The sequence below is a fragment of the Pelobates fuscus genome, chromosome 2 (assembly GCF_036172605.1).
Source record: "Pelobates fuscus isolate aPelFus1 chromosome 2, aPelFus1.pri, whole genome shotgun sequence".
In the NCBI taxonomy this organism is placed as follows: domain Eukaryota; kingdom Metazoa; phylum Chordata; class Amphibia; order Anura; family Pelobatidae; genus Pelobates; species Pelobates fuscus.
Window position 1 is genome coordinate 232,392,299 of NC_086318.1, and position 21,845 is coordinate 232,414,143.

Below are 21,845 nucleotides of genomic sequence, written 5' to 3' on the forward strand. Positions count from 1 at the left end.
AAATTAACCCCGAGCCACGCTCGGGATTACCGTCAGGGACGTTAATAACCATGATAGTGTGTATGAGCTGAGTTATGTGCCAGTCTCTTTGTACAATTTTTGCACAATAAAAAACATTTATAGGGCTATTCCAACAACCATGCCCAAATCTGCATTTAGAGGTGGTCATGGTGGTAGGAATCTGTATATGCAGCATTTTGGCTTGAAATGGTGCAAATACAGATATATTTTGCCCTCTGTTCCAGGCTGCCTAATGTTAGACCAGTGCAAAAATTACACCTGTCATCACTGCGCACTGGTAACAGATGTAATGAACTTCTACCCTTGCAGGTAGAGCTGGGAGAGCACCTGTACAGGGAAACCTTTATGTCCCCTCCCTCCATTCTGCATTCCATATCATACTGCATTAAGGTACAAAAGGGCTGGTGTAACCCTTTAAGGAATGGATATTAGGCATGAGTAATGGTACATGTAGAAGGGTCACTGACTTGCTTTGCTATGACTTTAATAGAGTCAAAGATGCCAACAATGGGATTTATTTGTGCTAACAAATATTTAATATAAAATATACAACTAATTGTTGTCATACTGCAGAGCCAAAAACGATTTATTTAAGACTGAATACTCACTTTCATGAATAACCCTGAATAAATACCTACTATATAAAGTAGTTTGACAGGGCCGAGGTAGGCCAATGATGTCTCCATGCTAAAATAGTTCTCACTGCCAAAGTAATTTGAATTTAGGAGCCAATTTCTTTGTACTACCTTCATTCCTGGAATACTAGTTTAGTCAATATTCCTTCTATAACAACAACATAAGGATTTTGCATAATATAGTGCTGAAAGTATTACAGGCCACAGCAAATAAGTTTAATTACCATTTTTCCAATATATATATATATATATATATATATAAAAACAAAAACACTTTTTATAGGTCTCCTTAGTAAATAGAATACTGAGTGATATTTCACTGTATCAACCCCCCCTTCCCTTTAAATGAAGTTTACTAACAAAAACAAAAATTTTAAGTAAAAAAAAAAAAGTTTAAGTAAAAGGGCAATCAATTTTTCTAACCCTGAGAACATTGTTTTCCCCCAGTAGATTTTCCTCAGCCTTTTCGTATTTTTCCACTATGCTGGTTTAGTACATAGCAACCAAAGTTTCTTTTATGCTTCCCACCCAGTAACCAATTCCAAAAACAAGCCATAACTATGAAACCATCTCTCATAAACACATTAAACAAGTACATTGTTTGAAGATGATGGACTCTGAAACAAACAACTTAAAAATGAAACTGAAGTAATGAAGGCCAATGACAGACTATTTTAAACAACAACAAAAAACTCGTGCAATGAGAATATATGGTTTCTGGTACCAAAGCGTCTCTCTCTCCGTGACCGGGGCTTTAAGCAAGCAGCACCTCCATTAGAAACTCGCACCTCATTACTTGAACCCAAAAATTAACCCCTTATTCAAACAGCGCTGTTTCGAGCCACCTGCAGGGGAACATGTGAGAATTTTGACAGGTCGTGGAACACAGTGAGCACGCAACGTTCCATTATTTACATTGTGTATCCACACAGAGCGGGGATTAAGCCTAAAAAGGCGCCTCTCCCCTGGCGCTGCTCAGCACCGAGGCAGCTACACCAGGGCAAAGCGCCTGCGTGGAGCTGGGGCGCCAGATTTGGCGGGAGGGGGTGTGTCCAGTGAGCTTTTGTTAGAGGGAATCTCTGTTTACAATTACTACTCTTTCATCTTAACCTGTTGTTCCCTCCTCCAGTCTCCACCCCTTGGAGCTGGTCTTCCTTTTCTAGAGCTTGTGTAAAAACTCTCAGTACTGGCTTACTCTGCAAGAAGCGCTTTCAACTCCTGCCTCACCCTCTCCCCCCTGACCTTGATCTGAGGATGGCTAGGAGACCAAGGAACAGGTAAAAAAAAAAAAAATGAATTTAGCAAAAGAAACCCAGGATCTTTTACCTGCACATCTGGATCCATCCATTTACCTTAACTGGATATTAAGCGATTTCTATCTGTTTTATTCAGAATAATTTTGTGACTATTGTCTGGCTTTGCAAGATGGCACGCTTTGGATCCCTTGCAGAAGAAGACAACTGGAGAGGAAAGCGTGTCACTTCTAGTAAGAGTAGTGACATCTTCCTATGGCACTTTATTGTGACCCAGAATGGAAATTTTTAGTAGATTTTAGAACGTTTGCATTGGACTCTTTAGAGGCATGCACCTTGCAAGTTTCTATCGACATGTTGTGGTGGAGAGATCTCTTTCAAATTGTTGTGCCCTTATTGCTCTTTTAGTTACAGCCCATGGCTAATGGACAGAAAGATAACGAGCTTGCTTTAATATCTAATGCCCTTTTTTACCCAAATTGCAACCCATGTGTCAGGAGGCTACATGCTTTATGTTGTGACATCTCCTTTGTAATGGCATACTCTCTAGGCACTCTGGTGAAGGTGCAGTCTGTCTGTAGGTGGCATTTTAAACCTGATCACATCGTTTTCCGTGTACGAAAGTGCAAAGTTTGATTTGTGACAGTGCTGTGCATAGTGTGGGTGGTTTTCATGAGAAGCCTTGTTGGAGCGAGATGTCACCTGTGCCTGTGTAGAGCTCTGTGTGCAGTCAGTGGTGGATGGCTTGCGGGAGCCTCTTGGACATGCATATGTCCTTCATAGATGCTCGCTCAGACCCATGCGTGGGAAGGACCTTTATCTGTGAAGTCATCTCCATGTACCTCGCACACGTGGATAGCTCAGCCTGGGTTTTCGTTTCAATGGGGACATCTGGGGGACTTTCCTTTGCGCTTAAAATAATCTATGGTGTCTTTTCCTTCACACAACTGTGACCCCTTGTTATACACAGATCTAGATTTCTTTGGATCCAGTAACCTGCCAGTGTCTTGGTAGCGGGCAAGCACTGGCAGGCTGACGTTTTCTTTAGTTTTATTGACTTTGCTGTTACTTTTGTGAGTGGGTCTAAATGTATATAATAACGCTTGTGTATAACGTTAGAACTTAGATGTTGCAGCACCTCCGGCAATTTTAAAACCAGTCCTGTTTTTTTTGTTTTTTGTTTTTTTTAAATGGAAACGTTTGGACCAGACAGTGTCCCAAAAGGTAATGCAAAAAGTGCATTGTTATGTTGACCTTTGTGATGAGCAAGATAACCATAACCCTCATGGCAAATGTTACTATTTAGTACACGTTGCCCACTTAACATATTCTGTAGCATCATATGAGGGGAAAGGTTCCCATACTTGGCAAAGATATGTGCTCAAACACCCACAAGGCATATTTAAAGATGCACATAATAAGTGCAGGAAAAGTTAATCACATGCTTTTTATTATTTTTTATTTATTTTTTAAATGTCCTTATGATTTAGGTTTTGGAACTTTAAGCAGGTGTCCAATCATATAGTTAACAAGCCCCAAAAATGACTTGTTGCAAATTCAGCTTTACTCCTTAAAAAGGGAACATTAATGTGATCTTTTGGATCACAGGCTGCTAGGCAGCTGACTGCATGTGTCTGCTGGAGGTGGGTGAAGTAAGGACAGAGAAGGAGTGTGTTTGCAGGGTGCTCTGGAGCTGCAGGCATTAATTATCTGTGCTGTAGATGTAGCTGAAATTAGTTTATTCTAGTCTAAAATGTATACTGTAGACTAATCTATAATGTATACTGTAGAATGAACTGCACAAAACAGGGCAGTTTATATATATAAAAAAAAAACTTAAAATTTATATATAATATCCCTTTTCAAACATACTTTCAGCCTATGTATGATTTGGAGTCTGCGTCTGTCTTGACTTTTGCAATGTGCATGAATTCCCAACATCCGAAAAAGCAACCTGTGTATTATGTAGGAGAGGAGGGAAATAAATAAATATATGTATGATCTGGCAATAGTATTTTACATCTTTGCTATGTGTTCTCCTCCATTTGAAGTTAAAGTGTTGATCAATGTGTCTACCAAAAAGCTTCATATCACCTCACATTATTTATTTGGCTTTTCTAGGCTGGAAATGTGAAATTAGCTCAGTCCAGTATATGTAGGGTTAATTACACGTCTTGTTGACCAATAGGCACTATGGTTATGATAGTGCCCTCTTTGTAAACAGCCCACCCCTGCTTCCATCTCTCTTCCCTTTTACCTCTTAGTACATTGCATAACTTTGTTCCTTCAAAAAAAAAAAAAAGGTTTAACACTTGCTGTTTCAGGTCTTACTTTAGTCATATTTTTGTTTAAATATTTTGTATTAATTAAACCCCTACCTTTTGCAGGGTAAAAGTAATATGCATGTTAGAGGTGGAAAAAAGTCAGATAAAGCAAAAATCAAACAGTTTTGTTTTATCATTAGATTGCATTCTTTTCATTTATTTATTTTTAATTATTTATTTCTTTGGATTAAGCATTTATAAATACTTCCACTATCAACACAAATGATCTCCAAATTTCTCATCAAGCAGTTTCATTTGACATCATTTATTTCCATACTAAGACATCTGCTGTATAACACACTTTTTTTGTGTACAAGGTAGGTGTCAAAAAAGAGTTTCTAGTCGCGCAAAGTATAAATGAATTTCCTGTTTTAAAAAAAAAAAAAAATTGTTTGAAGCCTTAATTGTTCTTAATAAAAATGAATCTCTAAACTTGGAGATGTTAAAATGTAATGTACTGAGTGACAAGCATACTTAAATATTTAAGCTCATACAGTTGTTCCCGATTCACATAATTTTTATTTTTTGCTTAGAATTTTACAGTGTAAGAACTTTGATATTTTCTTTTCACTTATATTCTGCAAAGGGGAAACCCCTAAGTTAAAATTAGGCATACATTCTAATTCTAAACCAATAAGCAAAAGTTCAGGCCTAATTTAATTATACATGTGTATGCAGCCTGTGTAACAACATGAGTTTATGGAGGGTACAAAAACATGCACCTTTGGTACATATATGTACTGAAAACTCACCAAAGTAGCCCCTCTGCATTTACAAACCTGTAGCAATACCTATGTGCCTGGATATTTGTTTCTTGCAGCAACAAAAAAAATAAAATAAAAGAGGAGACAGCTACATGTTCAAAATTATAACCCATCACCAGAAAAAGAAGGGTTTATTCCCAAGATATTTTTTTTTCTCTTAACCATAATCTAATGTCACTGTTAACTTTAATGTCAATACATTACAACAATGCTGTCTTTTGCTTATATTAATATTCTTAGGTTTGACTTACACATTCTAAGTTTAGCTAATTTGTGAATTGTTCTAGAGCTGGCAATTAATATCCTTCTGCTAATGGAAATCAACAGTTACACCCTTGAACCATTAGCAATGTCCCACCATAACTACCAAAACATGTAAATAAAACCTGTTTTCTTTCTAGACTACATGTTGCTCAAGTCAGAAATGTCTATATCCAGTCCAAGTGCCACAGACAAGCCTGGTTGACATATTAGACCTTCTTAGAGCATTGTTTAACTGCAGGCTCAATTGGCTGATTTTGTGTTAATTAAAGACATCCTTATACTGTGAATTAGTCATGGCTCTTGTACTGTTTGAAGCAGACAACAACTTTCAGTATACAATCACCAATGCCATTTTTTGAAACAGAACAAATTCAGCTGTCAAGTGCTCAGACTTAATAAGTAAGGGCTTACTCTATCAGGCTGTATTCCATATTCTTTTGCAAGAAATAAACTTGTTTGCTTGGCCTCTGGAGTTATTTGGTCAAAGCAAATACAAATGGTGTTTTTTGTTGCACACTGGCACAAATGTTTGACTATTTCACAAATCTGATAAACAATCTAAGTGCTTGGTTGCTTAAATGACACAATATATCAAGCTTATATATAGATTTTTTTTTTTTTTTTTTTTTTTTTTACAATCCACAGAGGTTTCAAGTTTATATTTTACTTCATTGGTGGAAAGGTTGCCAAATGTGCAATTTGCCACTCATCTGACAGCAGGAGCAGGTCTGAACATGTACAGCAATGAGCAGGCTGCCAGGCCTTCTTTATGTATCTGTGGATACCAAAAACACTAGCATTTGTTAAGAATATAAAGGCAGCAGAATGCTGAAGAAAATCTTGTTCAAGATTTGCAGATTTTCTAGCAAAATGTTTTTTCCTAATGTTGTGTGTGTGTGTGTGTGTTTTTTGTTTATGCTTTTTTTCCATTAATCAGAGAATACAAACCGCTACCATTTATATTTTTCACTTTCTTATGATTGTTCTGTCTTTCTTTGTAGCATATACAGCTCGGAGGATGATGATGACGAGATAGAAATGTATGAGCATGACTACGATGGCCTTTTGTCCAAGAGCAAACGCCACTTAGGAAAAACACGCTGGACCCGTGAAGAGGTAATTTTTGCAGCCACATGCTTGGGGATATTTTGTTTATCTGCAACCCTTGTGCTCTGTGTTTACTTTGGAATACATAGTGTTCACATTGAATGCTTCCTTGGGTATCCAGGTCCTGGGTTTGTTGTGTGGTTGCTTAGTGAACAGAAAAGAGTGACCTTTCTTCATGTCAACTGGTAAATAGACCAGTTGTTTCCTTATTTCATGTAATGTTATCCACAATGGCTCGTGACTAATTGAGAATGATCACGATTCATAGCAGTTATTGTGATTTAGATGACTTTTTTTTTCTTCTTCATTTTTAAGACTTGCACTTTTTTTTAATCATTCAAAGTCTGAGCACCCTCTTTTTCTAGTGTAAACATTACATTTATTGGTTTCACTTTGGAATTATGATAAAGTGGGGTGTGCTCTGTAATATTTGCAGCATTTAAAGGCATTTCTGATACTATATACTCAAACATTTCTATGTCTTGCCATCTTACCGAGTAGTTCTGTTTCTGCGCTCAGATAATGTCACATTTTGTTTTCAAAACCATTTTTACATAGGATGGATTAGTTAATTTCAGTTTAGGGTTGTTTGTTTTTTTTTTTTTTTGTTTTTTTTTTTATTGTACCACGGCCCATTTCAGTTAGATTAATCTATTTAGCATAACCTCAACATTGGCTGATGGAGGTTCACTTCACCAGGGAATTGAGAAGTCATAATTCATAAATTCCTTAGGGAGTCATCTATCAAATGCAAAATGGTCAATAATTAGTGAGACTTCATATAAGAAACAGTTCTTCCATAATAGCTGGAATATTCTACATGAAGATTACTATTTTAATTGGGCAGAGGATGTGTAAGTGAGATGTAGAAACCGTTGTTTTATGTAGATAGGCTAGTGATAATACTGTACCTTCCTTTGTCTCAGGATGAGAAACTCAAGTCATTAGTGGAACAGAATGGCACAGAAGACTGGAAAGTTATTGCCAGTTTCCTTCCTGTAAGTTGTATATAGGTTTTTTTTTTTTTATTCTCTTAGAGATTGAACAGTTTTTTTGTTTTGTTTTTTTTGTGCTATAATTGAGGATGAATAACTAATCCTGATTACCGTAAGTTTAACTTTAGGATGAGGATTAGGAATCCAAAGAAATCTCTAAAAAGATAAAATAAAGGATCTAAATGTGCACCTAATATTATACGTTCTACAGTTCATTGTATTTCTTGGGATGTTTTCATATATGTTACTTACCATTAACACACATATGAAATTTACTAGTAATTATGGTGTGTCAGAAGGAACTGGCAAATAAATGTAGCAGTTAGTGCTAAGGGAATATAATTTTTCATAAGTTTGAAGTCCTTGAAAAACATGGTTAAATGGGCTGTGGAAATGCACCACGTATAGTTGTTTAATTTGCTTGCTGTAGTTCTCTCAGCAAAAACTGCTACATTTTAATAGTGGTGATAACACTTCAAACTTGTGCCATCTGGGTGCTGATAAGAAAGTCTTCATGTGCCATGCAGTTTGACAGCAGTTTATAGTAAGGTCCACACCATGGCATTTACTAAGTTGCTCAAATTAGATCATTTAAAAAATCTCCCTTATTTTGTGATCTTTCAGGTTAAGCTATCTTAATAATCACAAAATATAATAAAATTAATTCCCCTGTTACAGTTTAATGATATTTAACAATGAGTCACTAACACTTTGAGATTAACGTTTTTTTTTTGGTTTTTTTTCTCTGTAAAAACAAGAACCGAACAGATGTACAGTGCCAACACCGATGGCAGAAAGTTTTAAACCCAGAACTCATCAAAGGTCCATGGACCAAGGAAGAGGATCAACGGGTAAATATTTTTTTATTGCTTTAATTCAGTGTGCCTGTATTGTCTGTTTTGCCATGTGCATTATTTTATGTGGTTTTGTTTTTTTATTTAAATGAAATATAGTTTAATTATTAAGTTTGGTAACTTTTTATTTTGATGGCACAGCTAATATTTACTTAGGTTTTTAGATTTGTGCAAATTTTGGTTTCTATTTTCCCTTAGGTGATAGAACTTGTGCACAAATATGGTCCCAAACGCTGGTCTGTGATTGCCAAGCACTTGAAGGGCAGAATTGGCAAGCAATGCAGAGAGAGGTGGCATAATCATCTCAATCCAGAAGTTAAGAAGACCTCGTGGACAGAGGAGGAGGACAGAATAATATACGAAGCTCATAAGCGTCTAGGAAACAGATGGGCTGAGATTGCCAAGCTTCTTCCTGGAAGGTAACAATGCAGCCAGGGATATATTTGTTTCATTCTCTTTGGCATGGTTTATGTTAAAATCCCAGTCTTTCTTATTATATCATTTATTAACCCCTTCAATGCAAACATGAGTAGCGGAGATATTTATCCATACCCAAATTTATTCTATGTTGGTTTAATCCCCTATTAAATATTTTTTTTTTTTTTATTGTAGTGTGGTCATGTTGTTCTAGAAGTGCCACCTCCAAGTGTCCCTGCAAAAAAAAGCAATAATTTCACTTGACAGTGCTGGTTTTCATGCAATCCACTGGCCAGACTAAATCCCTTATAAATATTAATTCTAGAATATTTTTGCAGTTGCCACAGTTAAATGTGAAGTATTTGGTATATCTCTGATGTCTGTCATGCTGTTGGTGTCCTTGAATTACATATCTAAAATAAATGTGTGTGTGTGTGTTTTTTTTATGATTTTGTAATTTTAATGGCATTTTACTGTGCAGAACTGATAATGCTATCAAGAACCACTGGAACTCTACCATGCGGCGCAAGGTTGAACAGGAAGGCTATCTTCAGGAATCAGCCAAAGCCAACCAGTCATCTGTAGCCACAAACTTCACGAAGAACAACCACTTGATGGGTTTCACCCATGCACCACCTTCTACTCAGCTCTCCCAATCCAGCCAGTCTCTTGTGACTAATTACTCTTATTACCATACGCCTGAGCAGCAAGTAAGTAATACTGCACTGGTAATGCTAGCCTAACCTTTAAAATCACAGAGTACTATTGTAAACCACTTTTGCTTCCTTTCAGCCTAGCCTCTTAAAAGGACACTTCACACACCTACAAATCTTTAGCTTGCTTAAGTCTTTTAGGTGTCAAGTGTGGCTTTTTGTTCCCTATTTTTTACAAAAAGTGTAGATTTAAATAGAAATTTACACTTAAATTTATTTATTTGTTTTTGAATAAATCAATTAACCTGGTTACACACTCTGGCCGGCAATCGGACAATCTCCTTTTTTTGTTTTGTTTTGTTTTCCAAATTGAAGTGTTCCTTTAAAGGGTGTTTAGTTATTTGAAGGTTTAAGGGGAACATGCAGCATTGTTCGCTGTTTAAATTCTCAGTTTGGTGAATAATCTTGAGTAAGTAAAGATTATATGTGAATTCTAAATGAGAAATACACTCTTATTTTATTTTAGACAAAGCTTAAGTTTTCTAAATATCAGGGTTCTGCAAATAATGCTTGCATTGCTAGTCATTCTGACAACCGCACACTGTAATGATCAAAAAGTGATCTTGTTTTTTTGTTTTGTATTTTTAAAAAGACTGAAGCTACATCCCACCTAGTTTGAATGTGGACAATTTAATGCAAACATGCATGCAAAACTTTCATCATAAAATAGTCAAAGTTCTGTCTTTATTATTCACTCATTTGCTAATAGATGAACATGTGATGCTCTCAACAGTGATCCAGCCTTATCATTACATTCTCGCAAAGAGTTTAGAACCTACTTTTGCATTGTTTATATAAAGAATGAGCAGTAGACTCATGCAAATAACTTCTATTGTATAATAGAAAACCAGACCAGTTAAATATATAAGCAAATCAGACACTCGCTGTATGTCATATAATACTTTGTTTGACTTTATAGTGATAATCTTACTCTTTATAATTGATGTGTGTTTTTTTTCCCACCATCTATTCTACAGGCTTCCTATCCAGTAGCTTTGCATGTAAATATTGTCAATGTCCCACAAGCAGCGACTGCGGCTGTCCAGGTATGTTATTATTTTATTTATTTTTAAGAAATACTATCTAAGTTTAATTTTAAGAACAGTGAGAAATAATAGTTCTACAGCCCAATGCTAGAAATAAAATTCTAAATTTCTTCTGAGGTGCTCATTTCCTGATAGAGATACTATGTTAAACATATGTATGTGTGTATATATGAATATTCATTTTCAGAAGTCTTTTTTTTAATATCTTCTACAGAAGTACAAACTATATAAAATACGCTAAAACAGTCTATTGTCCATTTTCAGCAATCCGGTATCATGCCTTTTCCAATATTCTTAATCCAAATTTGAAGGGGAATCTGTTTCTTAAAATGCGCAGTGTAGTGTGCGATCATCCAGCTGTGCCCACTTTTATGACTGATGTACTGGACACAATTCTCTGTACTATTTAATTACTATTAGAATTTTATTTCAGACCATAAGTTTGTTGTATTTGCATCTTAGGTGATTTATTATTACTGGATTTTGAATTGCAAGTATCTACTTTAGCATTTACAAACATGTTACATTATATTGATTACGTCTTTAAATATCCAAGACAATCCACAAAACTCTAACTTCAACATTTTTAATTTATTTATAGAGACACTATAATGATGAGGATCCTGAGAAAGAAAAACGTATAAAAGAATTAGAGTTGCTGCTTATGTCAACTGAGAATGAACTAAAAGGACAGCAAGCACTACCGGTAATTGTTTTAAATAAAATTTTACTACGTCATACATACAGTTTTACAAATCCAAACCATGCAACTCTCCACCGTTATGGCCTATATAATGTTTAAACAAAACACTACAGGGACATTTACTAAATAATAAAAAAGGAACTGTGTTCTTTGCACGGTGTTGGCACATTATAAATACTACAAATTAATTGTGTTGAAATAAGCTTTTTTTTTATTTTCAGTTATCAACCCATAAAATGTTAGATAAATGAACAGAAAATGCCACCAATCTGTCCAGAACATTTAATCTATAACATAGCTACAATGGTTTCAGGCTGGCCATAAGATCTTGCTGCAAGAAAAAATCTACACATGCCTACACTTCATTGTTTGCCCTTTGTGATAAGCCTTTAAGGATGGGTCAAAAAGCATGCTGGCTAAAGTGCATGCGCATAATACAGTGCATGTGCATACATTATACACATTTCTTTTTGTTTTTATTTAATAATTTACAAAGAGAAAGAAAGGGAACGTGTCCTGTACATGTTGTCTATATGTGTCCCCCAGAGGGGACTACAATAACCAGATCATACCACTAACAAGATTCGTCACTAAAGTGAGAATGTCAGGAATTTAATGTGAATTCAACGTGAACTACAAATTTAGGACCAAAATACTGAACTTCTCAACGTCTTCTACACTTCCAGCTCACCTGCTTTTGGTCTTAAATTTGAAACTCTTTGAACACTTTGAATTCCTGACAATTCTGACTTTAATGAATAACCATAAAGTGTTATTGCATCATAACCATGGCTGCTTGCTTTATTAATATGGCCATCTAGTTTCGAGTTAATTGTCTTTAAAACAATTGCCATGTAGGCTATGTAGTAATTTACACATACTGACGTTGTCACATGCATAAAGCTGCAATATAAAATGGCAATTTCAAGATGACACAACATGCCAGCATTTCAGGCAGAGTAATACATTGATGAAAGGAAACATCTTGATAACTGTTTCAGAAGTGTAAGTCCTTGGGATGATGCAACCCTTTATCTGGCTTCTTGCTTTGTGTTAGACACCTTGAGCAATTTCATTGCTAAGTTCCTTCTTCCCCCTTTTTTTTCTTTTAAGTGTGTGTGTATATATAGTAAAAAAAAAAATAAACTTTCATTTTTTTTTTCCCTTCCTTTTTTTTTTTTAAATGCACAGAATCATTCTCCTGATTACCCCGTGTGGCACAGCACAACCATTGCAGACAATTCCAGACTCCATGGGGATAGTGTACCTATCTCCTGCCATGGAGACCACCAGCATTCCATACCCTCTCCACCAGTGGACCACGGCTGTTTGCCTGAAGAAAGTGCATCCCCTGCTCGATGTTTTGGGGTTAACCTGTTTATCCAGATGAAGAACATGCCTGAGTACTCTGAAACCATGCAGTTTATAGACTCAGTAAGTAAACTGAATAGATAACCAGAAATGTAAATCACAATACACTAAGATTACAAGAACTTCCTTTCTATACATCCACAAAAACTCTGAGAAGTATACAGAATATCTTCTGCTGAGCCAGTAGAAATAGGTATAGAAATAGTTTAATTTTGATAACCTACACCTAAATTGGTGGCATCCTACCTGGATAATTATTTAAGTACACTTATATGCACACATAGGTAGACTTATATACTTATTAAATTTGATCACAACTTTAAAAAGCACTGTCTATTTTTAACATATGTTGGGGGTGCGGGGGGATGCTTGCCTGTCTACCTTCGAGTCTTTAACAAGCCTGCATGCTGTATGTTTATCAAAGCTTTACTGACATGTGCTTAGTGTGCAGGGATATTTACTTTACTTTATTCTGTGGCAATGTACAACAAGTTTTCTATAAGCTTTTAGTTTAAGAGGCCCAAAATTTATGCTACAGGAGATCCGTAGCAGTAGGAATAAAAAAGGATGCTCTGATTTTTGTTTTATATACTATTTGAACTACTAGGAAGCTGTATTACTTTAAGATGGCCTCACAGTTCTTTTTTAGCACTATGTATTTTTTGAGGTGGCGCTTTGCATTATCTTAAAGTTCCGTGCCTCCCACATTGTTTCCAGGCTCCTTCGTCATGGAGTGAACTCAACAATTGTGAAAACTATGAGAAAGCAGATTCCTCCCTCACCAGACCTCCCTCAGTCCAAGCCTCCGAGCCTCACGAGGGATCAGGTAGCCTCACCAGCCCTGAGGATACCCCTGATGCAACTTTAAACAAAAACATGTTGTGTCAGGACTTCCCCACATCTTCCAGCCTCTTAAATTCCTCAAAAGTCACCCCGTCGCCGCTGATCATCCTGTGCAAAAAGAGCTACTTAGCCAATGGAGAGAATGGTTTATTTAGCTGGGCAGACATCAACATTTCTACGCCCAAGCGCTCCCCTATCGAAAGCCTGCCCTTCTCTCCCTCCCAGGTAGAAATAGAACTCTGCATAGACCTGTTACTAATTCTCAGCAGTTACAAGAATAATAACGATATAGAAACTCACTCTTTGGAACAAATGACTAATTCCTCTCATACTTGTTGATTTCACTCATTAGTTCACTTCTTCTTATATCTGTAAATCCTTGAGCACTGAGATGAGCTGGCCTCCAACACACACGGGTGTTTTTGTCTTGTTGTTTGGGAGATGGGTGCATTTATCTGATACTGTTGCTGTTACTTTCCTGGCAATACTCTTGCATTTCATTCCTTTGGTGCTGGGGTTTATTACTGATTACTCTTTTTGCATTCCCTTTCATGCTTTACCGACACTCTTTTGTTGTGCTAGCTTGTATATGCATGTTTTATATGTATAGACATTTTGGTTTTATTTCTGCAAATCTGGGGCAGAAAGTATACTTTAATAACATTATCTTCTTGTTTCCCCAGTTCTTAAACACTGCAGCACATGAAAATCTGGAAATGGAGCATCCCTCTCTCACCTCAACACCTTTCTGTACATCTCACAAAACTGCCCTGTCTGCACCTCTGCATCGAGACCACACTCCAAGGTTTCAGAAGGAAAATCATATGTACGTTATTTATGCTATGGTGGTGCTATCTTAAGTTGATACATAATAATGCAGATCTGACTCGTAACACCAACTGTTAGATATATTGGTTTGTTTTTTTTAGGAAATGTTTTTTTCCAGCTAGATGTATGTAACTATTCTTTATCATCAACCAACCATGAGCGTTCCACAATGCAATCATTAAAAGGTTTTAGACAGAATAGTATGCCTGCTCTAAAAAAATGAGAACTTTGTGTAAACTATTTATTTATGGAAAATATTGGCCAATTACACATTATCAGATGGGAGTATTAGGATATATGAAACCAGCTGCAATACTTAAGTATGGCACGCAACACCACTGTATACTCTGAACAAACACAACAATGAAACAGTCCAACTTAAAATGAGTAGATTTAGAGCATTAGCAAGACAAGAGGTGATATTAAAACACTTTAAGCATTATAAACCCTACAGCCTACTGTAGTATTATAATGCAAGGAGTGCACTGGTGTCCTCCCAGGGTAAGCAGTTAAACAGTTTGACAATTTATCTGGGGTGTTTCTGTCATCTCATAGATATTATGGTAGCTCCAATGAGCTAAGCCCTGCATTGCCAGGCTTGCTTACTGCAGGAGCCTCTGGTGGCACAGGAGGAGGTGACCGGTGCCTGGTAAGTTGTCAAACCCTTCTCTAATGGGTTGATTACCTACTTTCTGGGGGCATCAAGGCACTCCAGACACAATAACTACTGCAGTAGTGCTTGAAATGTTCATATAATGCCTGGGTCACCGAGAGTGAAATGACCTATACCACTTTAGTGAATTAGTCTGTGTGTCAAAAAATGGGTGTATTCTATACGTTGTTTTTTTTTTTTACATTTTTTTTTTCTTCCTACTTAAGTCTCCGAACTCCAGCAATGAAAAGATCAATCCTTGAAAGCTCTCCAAGGACTCCTACCCCTTTCAAAAATGCACTAGCAGCTCAGGAATTCAAATATGGCCCTCTAAAGTTCTTGGTGAGTTGTCTGCTCAATAAGATACTCAGCATATGCATCTTCATTTAAGTCTGGTCATCGTGACATAGTCATATATCATTATAATTTATTAATCTTTCCTTTTTAGCATCACACTCACACCCCTACACACCTTGTAGAAGACTTGCAAGAAGTCATCAAACAGGAGAATGATGAATCTGGCATTGCGTTGGATCTCCATGAATCTGATGAACCCCAACTGAAAAAGATCAAACAAGAGGTAAGCTGATATTTTGCATGGATTTTGATTGAGATAATTGTTTCACTCTTTACCTTGATTGATCTCTATGCAAATGTAAATCAACAACCTTTTTCCATATGAGGTTAAGGCTACTGCAACACGCACATAAACCATCATGGAAGCAACAGTGCTGAAAAATGAAGTCAAGATAGAATTATGATAACTGTTTTTTTTTGTTTGTTTTTTAAGTGAGTCCTAAACATGGAATAAGATTAGTGATCTACAGAATACTGCAATCAAACAAATTTGAGTGCAGATTCTTTTAGTTTTAAGGTGGCTATTATTAATACCAACATTCTGTAAAGTGTATGAATTGGCCTCATAATAAGGAGGACTTTATTGGTATAAACTTCAAAACCACCATGTTGAAAGTATTTTTGTGCACTTTTGATGCTTTCTCAGAGACTAATTGAAGTGAACCATGTTGTTGTTGTATCTCTTTAGTTTTCATAAAATCTAGATTTAAAGTATATAAATCATGTTCTTTGTGATTTCAGGTAGAGTCACCATGTCATAAGGTTTTTCTCTGTGATCAATGGGAAACAGAGAACCTTACCACTCAGCTTTTCATACAGCCTAATACTATAGAAGATACTCAAGTAAGTCTCCCTTCCCACTTATTCAGATTTGTTTTATCAAACGTTATTTAATTTTTTTTTGTACATATCATGATTATTTGACCATGAATTAATGTTAAAATATCTCGGTAGTTGATGAGATTTTCCTCTGCAATAATGTAGAAGGACTGCAATGGTGTGTCTGACCTAGAGCCCCCAAAGCAAGTTTTTTGTTACTAGATATGTTGATATATTTTGCAAGCTTGTGTTATTTATATAGTAGATTATGTTACAGTAGAGGAGATGGCACAAAACGTTTAGTAGCTTTTTAGGGTTGCAATACATGTCTGGATGGTGCTTGCCCCTAGAGCTTACAGTTTAAGTTGGCTGGATATATAAATGTTGATATAAATTGTGGCCTCTGTTAACTGTGGAGATATCATGTAGCATAACATTACTAAATGTGAGTAGCTGACATCACAGACCAATCAAGAAAGCATATGTCATAAGAAAAATATCTAGCACACATCAGTAGATGAAATGCTCTCCAAAGCAGAAAATATATACTTTCAAGTTAAATTCAGTAGACACATGGTGCCACTGTTTGTAGACTGCACCCTGTGGTGCAGCATTACATATTAAATGTACACTGTTGATGCATGGCATAAAGAATTGTGAACAGGGAATTGTCCCTGTAGCTGTTGTGTAGACATAAATTGGACTTGCATTGTTTGTTTGTTTTTCAGAATAATCTTCTTACCAGCTCTCTGCTAATGAGGCCAATGTATGAAAAAGAAGACTACAAATGTAAAACATTTCCCTTCCCCAAGAATCGATCCTATACAAGCCCATTACAGGTAACTGCTTCCCTTTTCTGTCACCACTGAGGGTTTAAATAATTGCAATACTATTCCTAGCCGGCCACCTTCACAAGGAAAAATTTACAAATGTTAATTGCAACTTTGGTGAAAATAATTATGTTGTACAAATTATATTTTTATGTAACATAGAATAATATTAAATCCTGTTAGAATTTAAATGAAATTCCAACACAATAAAAAGATTAGAAAACAGTCACTTCTACCATGACATATCCAATCAGCTGTCTTTTTTGCATTGGCATTTTATTGCACATATGTGAGATAGTGTTCAGTCTCGCAGTATCTTCTAGTGAGTCAGGCAGAGGAAACCTCCAGAAACTAAATAATGGCACAAAGATCAAGATGCAGGCACTGAACAGAAATGTTTAGGTGATTATATTTAACTTCCCTCTCTCCCTCCAAGTGCCATCATTTATCAAGAGATGTCTCCACAAAAACAAAAAGACAGTTAAAAGGAAAGTGTTTAGGCCTGCAATGTTTGGTGCTCTGCAAGTAATGCGGGATAATACTTTTGTGCCCAGCTGATCTCCACCAAATGTTTTCAGTTTTCCAATTTATATAATTTTGTTCAAGTCCCTAAACGTTATTATATATTTTTTCTATGTCCACTGCCTGATGGAAACTGTTTATACAAAGCAATTTGGGGTAAAGTTCTAAAAGTAGAAACACTTTCAGGAATACTTGTGGTTTCCACAGTGATGCTTGTAAAACTAGGCACCAGACCCTCTTTGTATACTTTCTCAAACACTTTAGAGGTTTTTTTTTTTATACAGACTTGGTAATATGACACAGCTTGTAGCTGCGGAACAACAACATTATAGCTGTTCATTCATTATGCTCTAGGCTAATCTACAAGATGTTTATGAAGTATAGAATAGAACCAATTAGAATGACAGAGCATCTGAATAGACTCAGTTAAGAGTTAAACTGTCAAGTTGAATGACAATGGGTTAATACCACTTAAACACAACTTGCATCTCCAGTTTACTTGCTCATGGCTCTATTTGCTCATAACTCTAAAGTAGGGGATTACCTTTAATAAAACATTGTCTTGTTGCGGTGTTTGCATTGTGGAAAGCTATTACTGGTTAAACTAATAAAATTGGTGATGCCGTTTTTGTTTTTTTACACATTATTTATAAGTGGGATAGCAGTAAATTTGATTCTTATTAAAATCCTAATAAAACCTAGTGTTCTTCAAGATAACTATTTAAATTAATAGCACTGCAGTCATATACATTAATTCACATATTGTTTACAAACGTAAAGGAAAACTCTAATGACTATTTTTAGCAATTTTATAGATAGACCCAATGAAAAGATACATGCATTTTTTTACATTGTAGGTGTAAAAACTGTTTGCAAAAGCTGCAGATCTGCTGTTTGCAAGCCCTCCTCTTTTTTTCCTATCCAAGACTTTGTGTAGCTTCTGACAGCAGCTCAATGAGAAGTTTTTGCAAGGCAAGTGCTCTGGGCAATTGCCTGCCTCTTGTGTTTATCTCGTTTGAACTAAACGACAACTGAACTTGTTGTCTGACAGCAAGGGGGTGTAATAAGGTTAATTTAAAGTGTGTTCATTTCTATTGAAATCTGCACTTTTTTTTAAATAAAAAAAAACAAGACACACTTTTTACGCATAAAACTTTTACGCAAGTTGAAGTGTTTTAGGTATTTGGAGTGTTCCTTTAAAGGGGTACAATAGTGTCTGGAACATAAACATGTATTCCTGACACTATAGTTCTAAAATCACTGTTTAGGTGGTGGGGTCGACCGATTATCAGTCTGGCCGATATTCTGTATTTTCGTCAATAACGGTATTGGCCAATAAAGATACCGATATTGCCGATAATACATACCAGGACCGCTGGACCCATGACAAGCCTGAGGGGGGCCAGCAAGCTCTTACTTACCTTCCCTTCAGCTCCCCTGTCTAAATCTTGCGAGTCCCGTGGCCGTCAGAGCGTTGCCACAGGTTACCCCCACTGCACAGTACATGCCACCGGACCACCAGGGAATGCTATATCCCCCCTCCCTGGCCAGTAAAGAAGCAGGGAGGGGGGACTAAAAAAAAAAAAGACATTTTAATAAAAAATGCCCCACCCCTAAAAATTACATACCTACAGAAACACACACACCCACTCTGCATTCAGTATATACACACACTACACAAACACTGCATTCACTTCACACACACTGCATTCACTTTACACACACTACATTCACTATGCACACACTGCATTCACTTTACACACACTAAACACATACTGCATTCACTCACCTTTTTCCAGCATTTCACCTTTTTAAAATGAATGATCTTAGCCAATCACAATACTTCCCCATAGGAAAGCATTGGATTGGCTGAGATCGTTAAATCTCATGATCTCAGGGCTTAGCCAAATGTTGCCTGTCCTTTCAGCATCTCCTCACAGAGATGCATTGAATCAATGCATCTCTATAGAGTGGAGTCACTGAACCTCAGCGCTGACCCAGGAAGCACCTCTAGCGGCAGTCTGAGTGGCCGCCATCTGAAAAGGCAGTGTTTACATTAAAAAGCCTGCAGGGACTGACTATACTCACCAGAACAACTACATTAAGCTGTACATGTTCTGGTGACTATAGTGTCCCTTTCATGAAAGCTCAGAGTTTAGCTAGGAGTCCAAGCATTTCTCTCCATCTAATGATGGACAGCACAGACTACAATAAATGGCAGGCATTTCCGGATATAGGAAGGACCAAAGTTTGGATGCCACTTATTCAGAAATGAGATCTTATCTAAAGCCTAATTATTTTATAATTGTCTGCTTTATCACCTGACAGAAAAATACATTTCTCCACTAGGGCTCTGGTTCTAGACAGTAAATGGTGTCAGCTCTCCTTCCCCTACACAGAGCAAACATAATTTTGGAGGACTAGTGCGAGGAATAGTTTTGTTCAAATTGAACTATCTGCTGTATAAGAAAAATCACAAAATAAAAAATATATTACTCACAGACATCTATGATGACATATTTTGAGGTATTTGCTAGTTCCACTTTAAAAGAAACGGAAAAGTATCATTAACAGGTGTATACATATTGAAAGTGTATTTTGAGCAAGTGAAATGGGTTTTCATAATCGATGGACAATGGAGTACAATTAAATATCACTATTTATCAGATGTATCCATGTTATGTTCTTATACATTCTGTTAATGCCAATCCACCTGTCTGTTACAGCATCTGAACACATGGGATTCAATGTCTTGTGGAAAGACAGAAGATCAAAAGATCATGACTGAACCGTACTGCAAGTACATGAAATCCTTATCCACTCTAGTCATGTAAAGATGTAGCATGGCCCAGACAAGCATTATCATTATATAAACACTTCAAGATGACATGGAATTGTGTTTTACAATTCCTCTACATAAAACTTTGGGATTTTTTGTTTGATTGGGAGAACTTTGTTGTGGTACAACAGTTGGGAGAAGCACCAAGTGCATTTTGTTTTAGTCACTGAGAGTATTCTTGGATATCATATTACTTTTAAAACAATTTATATATAATTGTTTTACTGGAGATTTGATATTTGCCAAAAAAAAAAAAATGACGCCTATATTTTAGGTGTTACTTTGTAATGTAGTATAATTTTCATAAGCAAAAATATTTTGGAGAACAAGCAAATCTTTACCAGTATTGTTTTATATGTGTATATTTTGGCATATAGAGAGCAGGAACTCTACCAGTTTTTTAATTGTCAATAGACAAAATGCATTGGTACCAAATAAAGTAGCAAGCTTTACTACATAATTCCTTATTTATCACAGGTATACAAATAACAGAAGGTTGTATGAAATTTATGAATACTCCAAATTAATATTTGAAGTATATTCATGTAATTACCATGTGTGGATTTATTTTTTCCAGGTTTTTTTTATGTATGAATTAGCTTGCTTAAGAATTTATCAGACTGGAAATACATAGTTTTTATAAAGCGAATTATATTTTTATTCAATAATTTAATTTTTTTTTATATAACAAATGCCAAATTAATAATGATCTGGGGGTTTTTAGTGTTTTTTTTTTGTTTTGTTTTTTAAATGCCCCCCACTCCCCACCCGCTGCTATAATTATAGCATGTAGACATGCTGGCATTGTGAAAGTACAAAAGGAATTTGTACAGAGACGACCACTTTGGTGATGTCTGCTTAATTATGCACTAGCATTTCATATCCATTTTTGTTTTTATCTTTCAACTTTTTTGTGTGCGTTTAATTTTTCTACGAAAAAAAAACATACTGGGAGATTGTTTAAAGTCTTGCACCTTCAGTTTGTTTGGGAGAAGACCATGTCTATTTTGTTTCCTATTTTTGTTTTCCAACTTGTCTTTTGTCTGTATATTTCTCGTGTTTTTTGTTGCAACATTTATGTACAGTACTGCCTTTTTATCTAAAAAAGAAAACAAAAAAAAAATGTAAAAATGAGAACACTGTTTTTTACGGATTTTGAATTCTGCTGCCTTAAAATATTTTTTTTAGTGCAGCAATTCTGCACTTATTTTGTACTGCCTTGTAAAAAAATAAAATGACTTTTTAAAAAAAACAAAAAACAAAGTGTACTTTATTTGTCTGACATTTGCACTATTGGAACACTTGTGGAGTATTTTTTCCATACAAAATATATTTAGACAGTATCTTATCTTGTTGTCCTGGGTAAGTGACGAATGTTTGCCGTTCATCCCAAAATTCATGAATTTGTAAGTAGTGAATTAGACTTTTTTTTTTTTTTTTTCTTTATATGGTTTCTGAATATTTAGTTTTATCATGGCATTAAATGTGAGATGTGGAGTTTTTTTTTTAATTATTATTATTATTATTATTATAGTTAAATACATTGTGTAGCGCTAAATAGGGACCTCTTGACTTCTCTTGAAATCATACTACAGTATTGAATAGAATATTGAAAGTCACTTATAACTTGTGTTTAACCTTTTTTTATGCTGCACTTTTGTTTTAGATGTATATTAAAGATTACTTTT

General features: G+C 35.8%; 1 protein-coding gene across 3 annotated transcripts; it reads left to right on the forward strand.

Annotated features, from left to right (window-relative positions):
- Window positions 1–1,778: 1,778 nt before the first annotated feature.
- Window positions 1,779–21,358, forward strand: MYB (MYB proto-oncogene, transcription factor). Of its 3 annotated transcripts, XM_063443257.1 has the most exons (16): window positions 1,779–1,933; window positions 6,263–6,377; window positions 7,295–7,366; window positions 8,122–8,214; window positions 8,416–8,636; window positions 9,116–9,344; window positions 10,325–10,393; window positions 10,995–11,099; window positions 12,288–12,530; window positions 13,185–13,535; window positions 13,994–14,136; window positions 15,018–15,132; window positions 15,239–15,370; window positions 15,889–15,990; window positions 16,695–16,805; window positions 20,045–21,357. In XM_063443257.1, the coding sequence occupies exons 1-16, from the start codon at window positions 1,911–1,913 to the stop codon at window positions 20,150–20,152; spliced, it is 2,232 nt and encodes a 743-aa protein (XP_063299327.1). In that variant the 5' UTR covers window positions 1,779–1,910; the 3' UTR covers window positions 20,153–21,357. The 3 variants fall into 3 exon arrangements, with proteins under 3 accessions (XP_063299327.1, XP_063299325.1, XP_063299326.1); XM_063443255.1 differs by lacking the exon at window positions 7,295–7,366 and having other exon boundaries at window positions 1,831–1,933; window positions 20,045–21,358; XM_063443256.1 differs by lacking the exon at window positions 13,185–13,535 and having other exon boundaries at window positions 1,831–1,933; window positions 20,045–21,353.
- Window positions 21,359–21,845: the final 487 nt, after the last annotated feature.

Coding starts and splice junctions, on each gene's coding strand:
- MYB (XM_063443257.1), top strand. CDS start 1,911: ATGGCTAGGAGACCAAGGAACAG. Junction 6,378..7,294: donor CACGCTGGACCCGTGAAGAG/GTAATTTTTGCA, acceptor CCTTTGTCTCAG/GATGAGAAACTCAAGTCATT. Junction 12,531..13,184: donor CCATGCAGTTTATAGACTCA/GTAAGTAAACTG, acceptor CATTGTTTCCAG/GCTCCTTCGTCATGGAGTGA.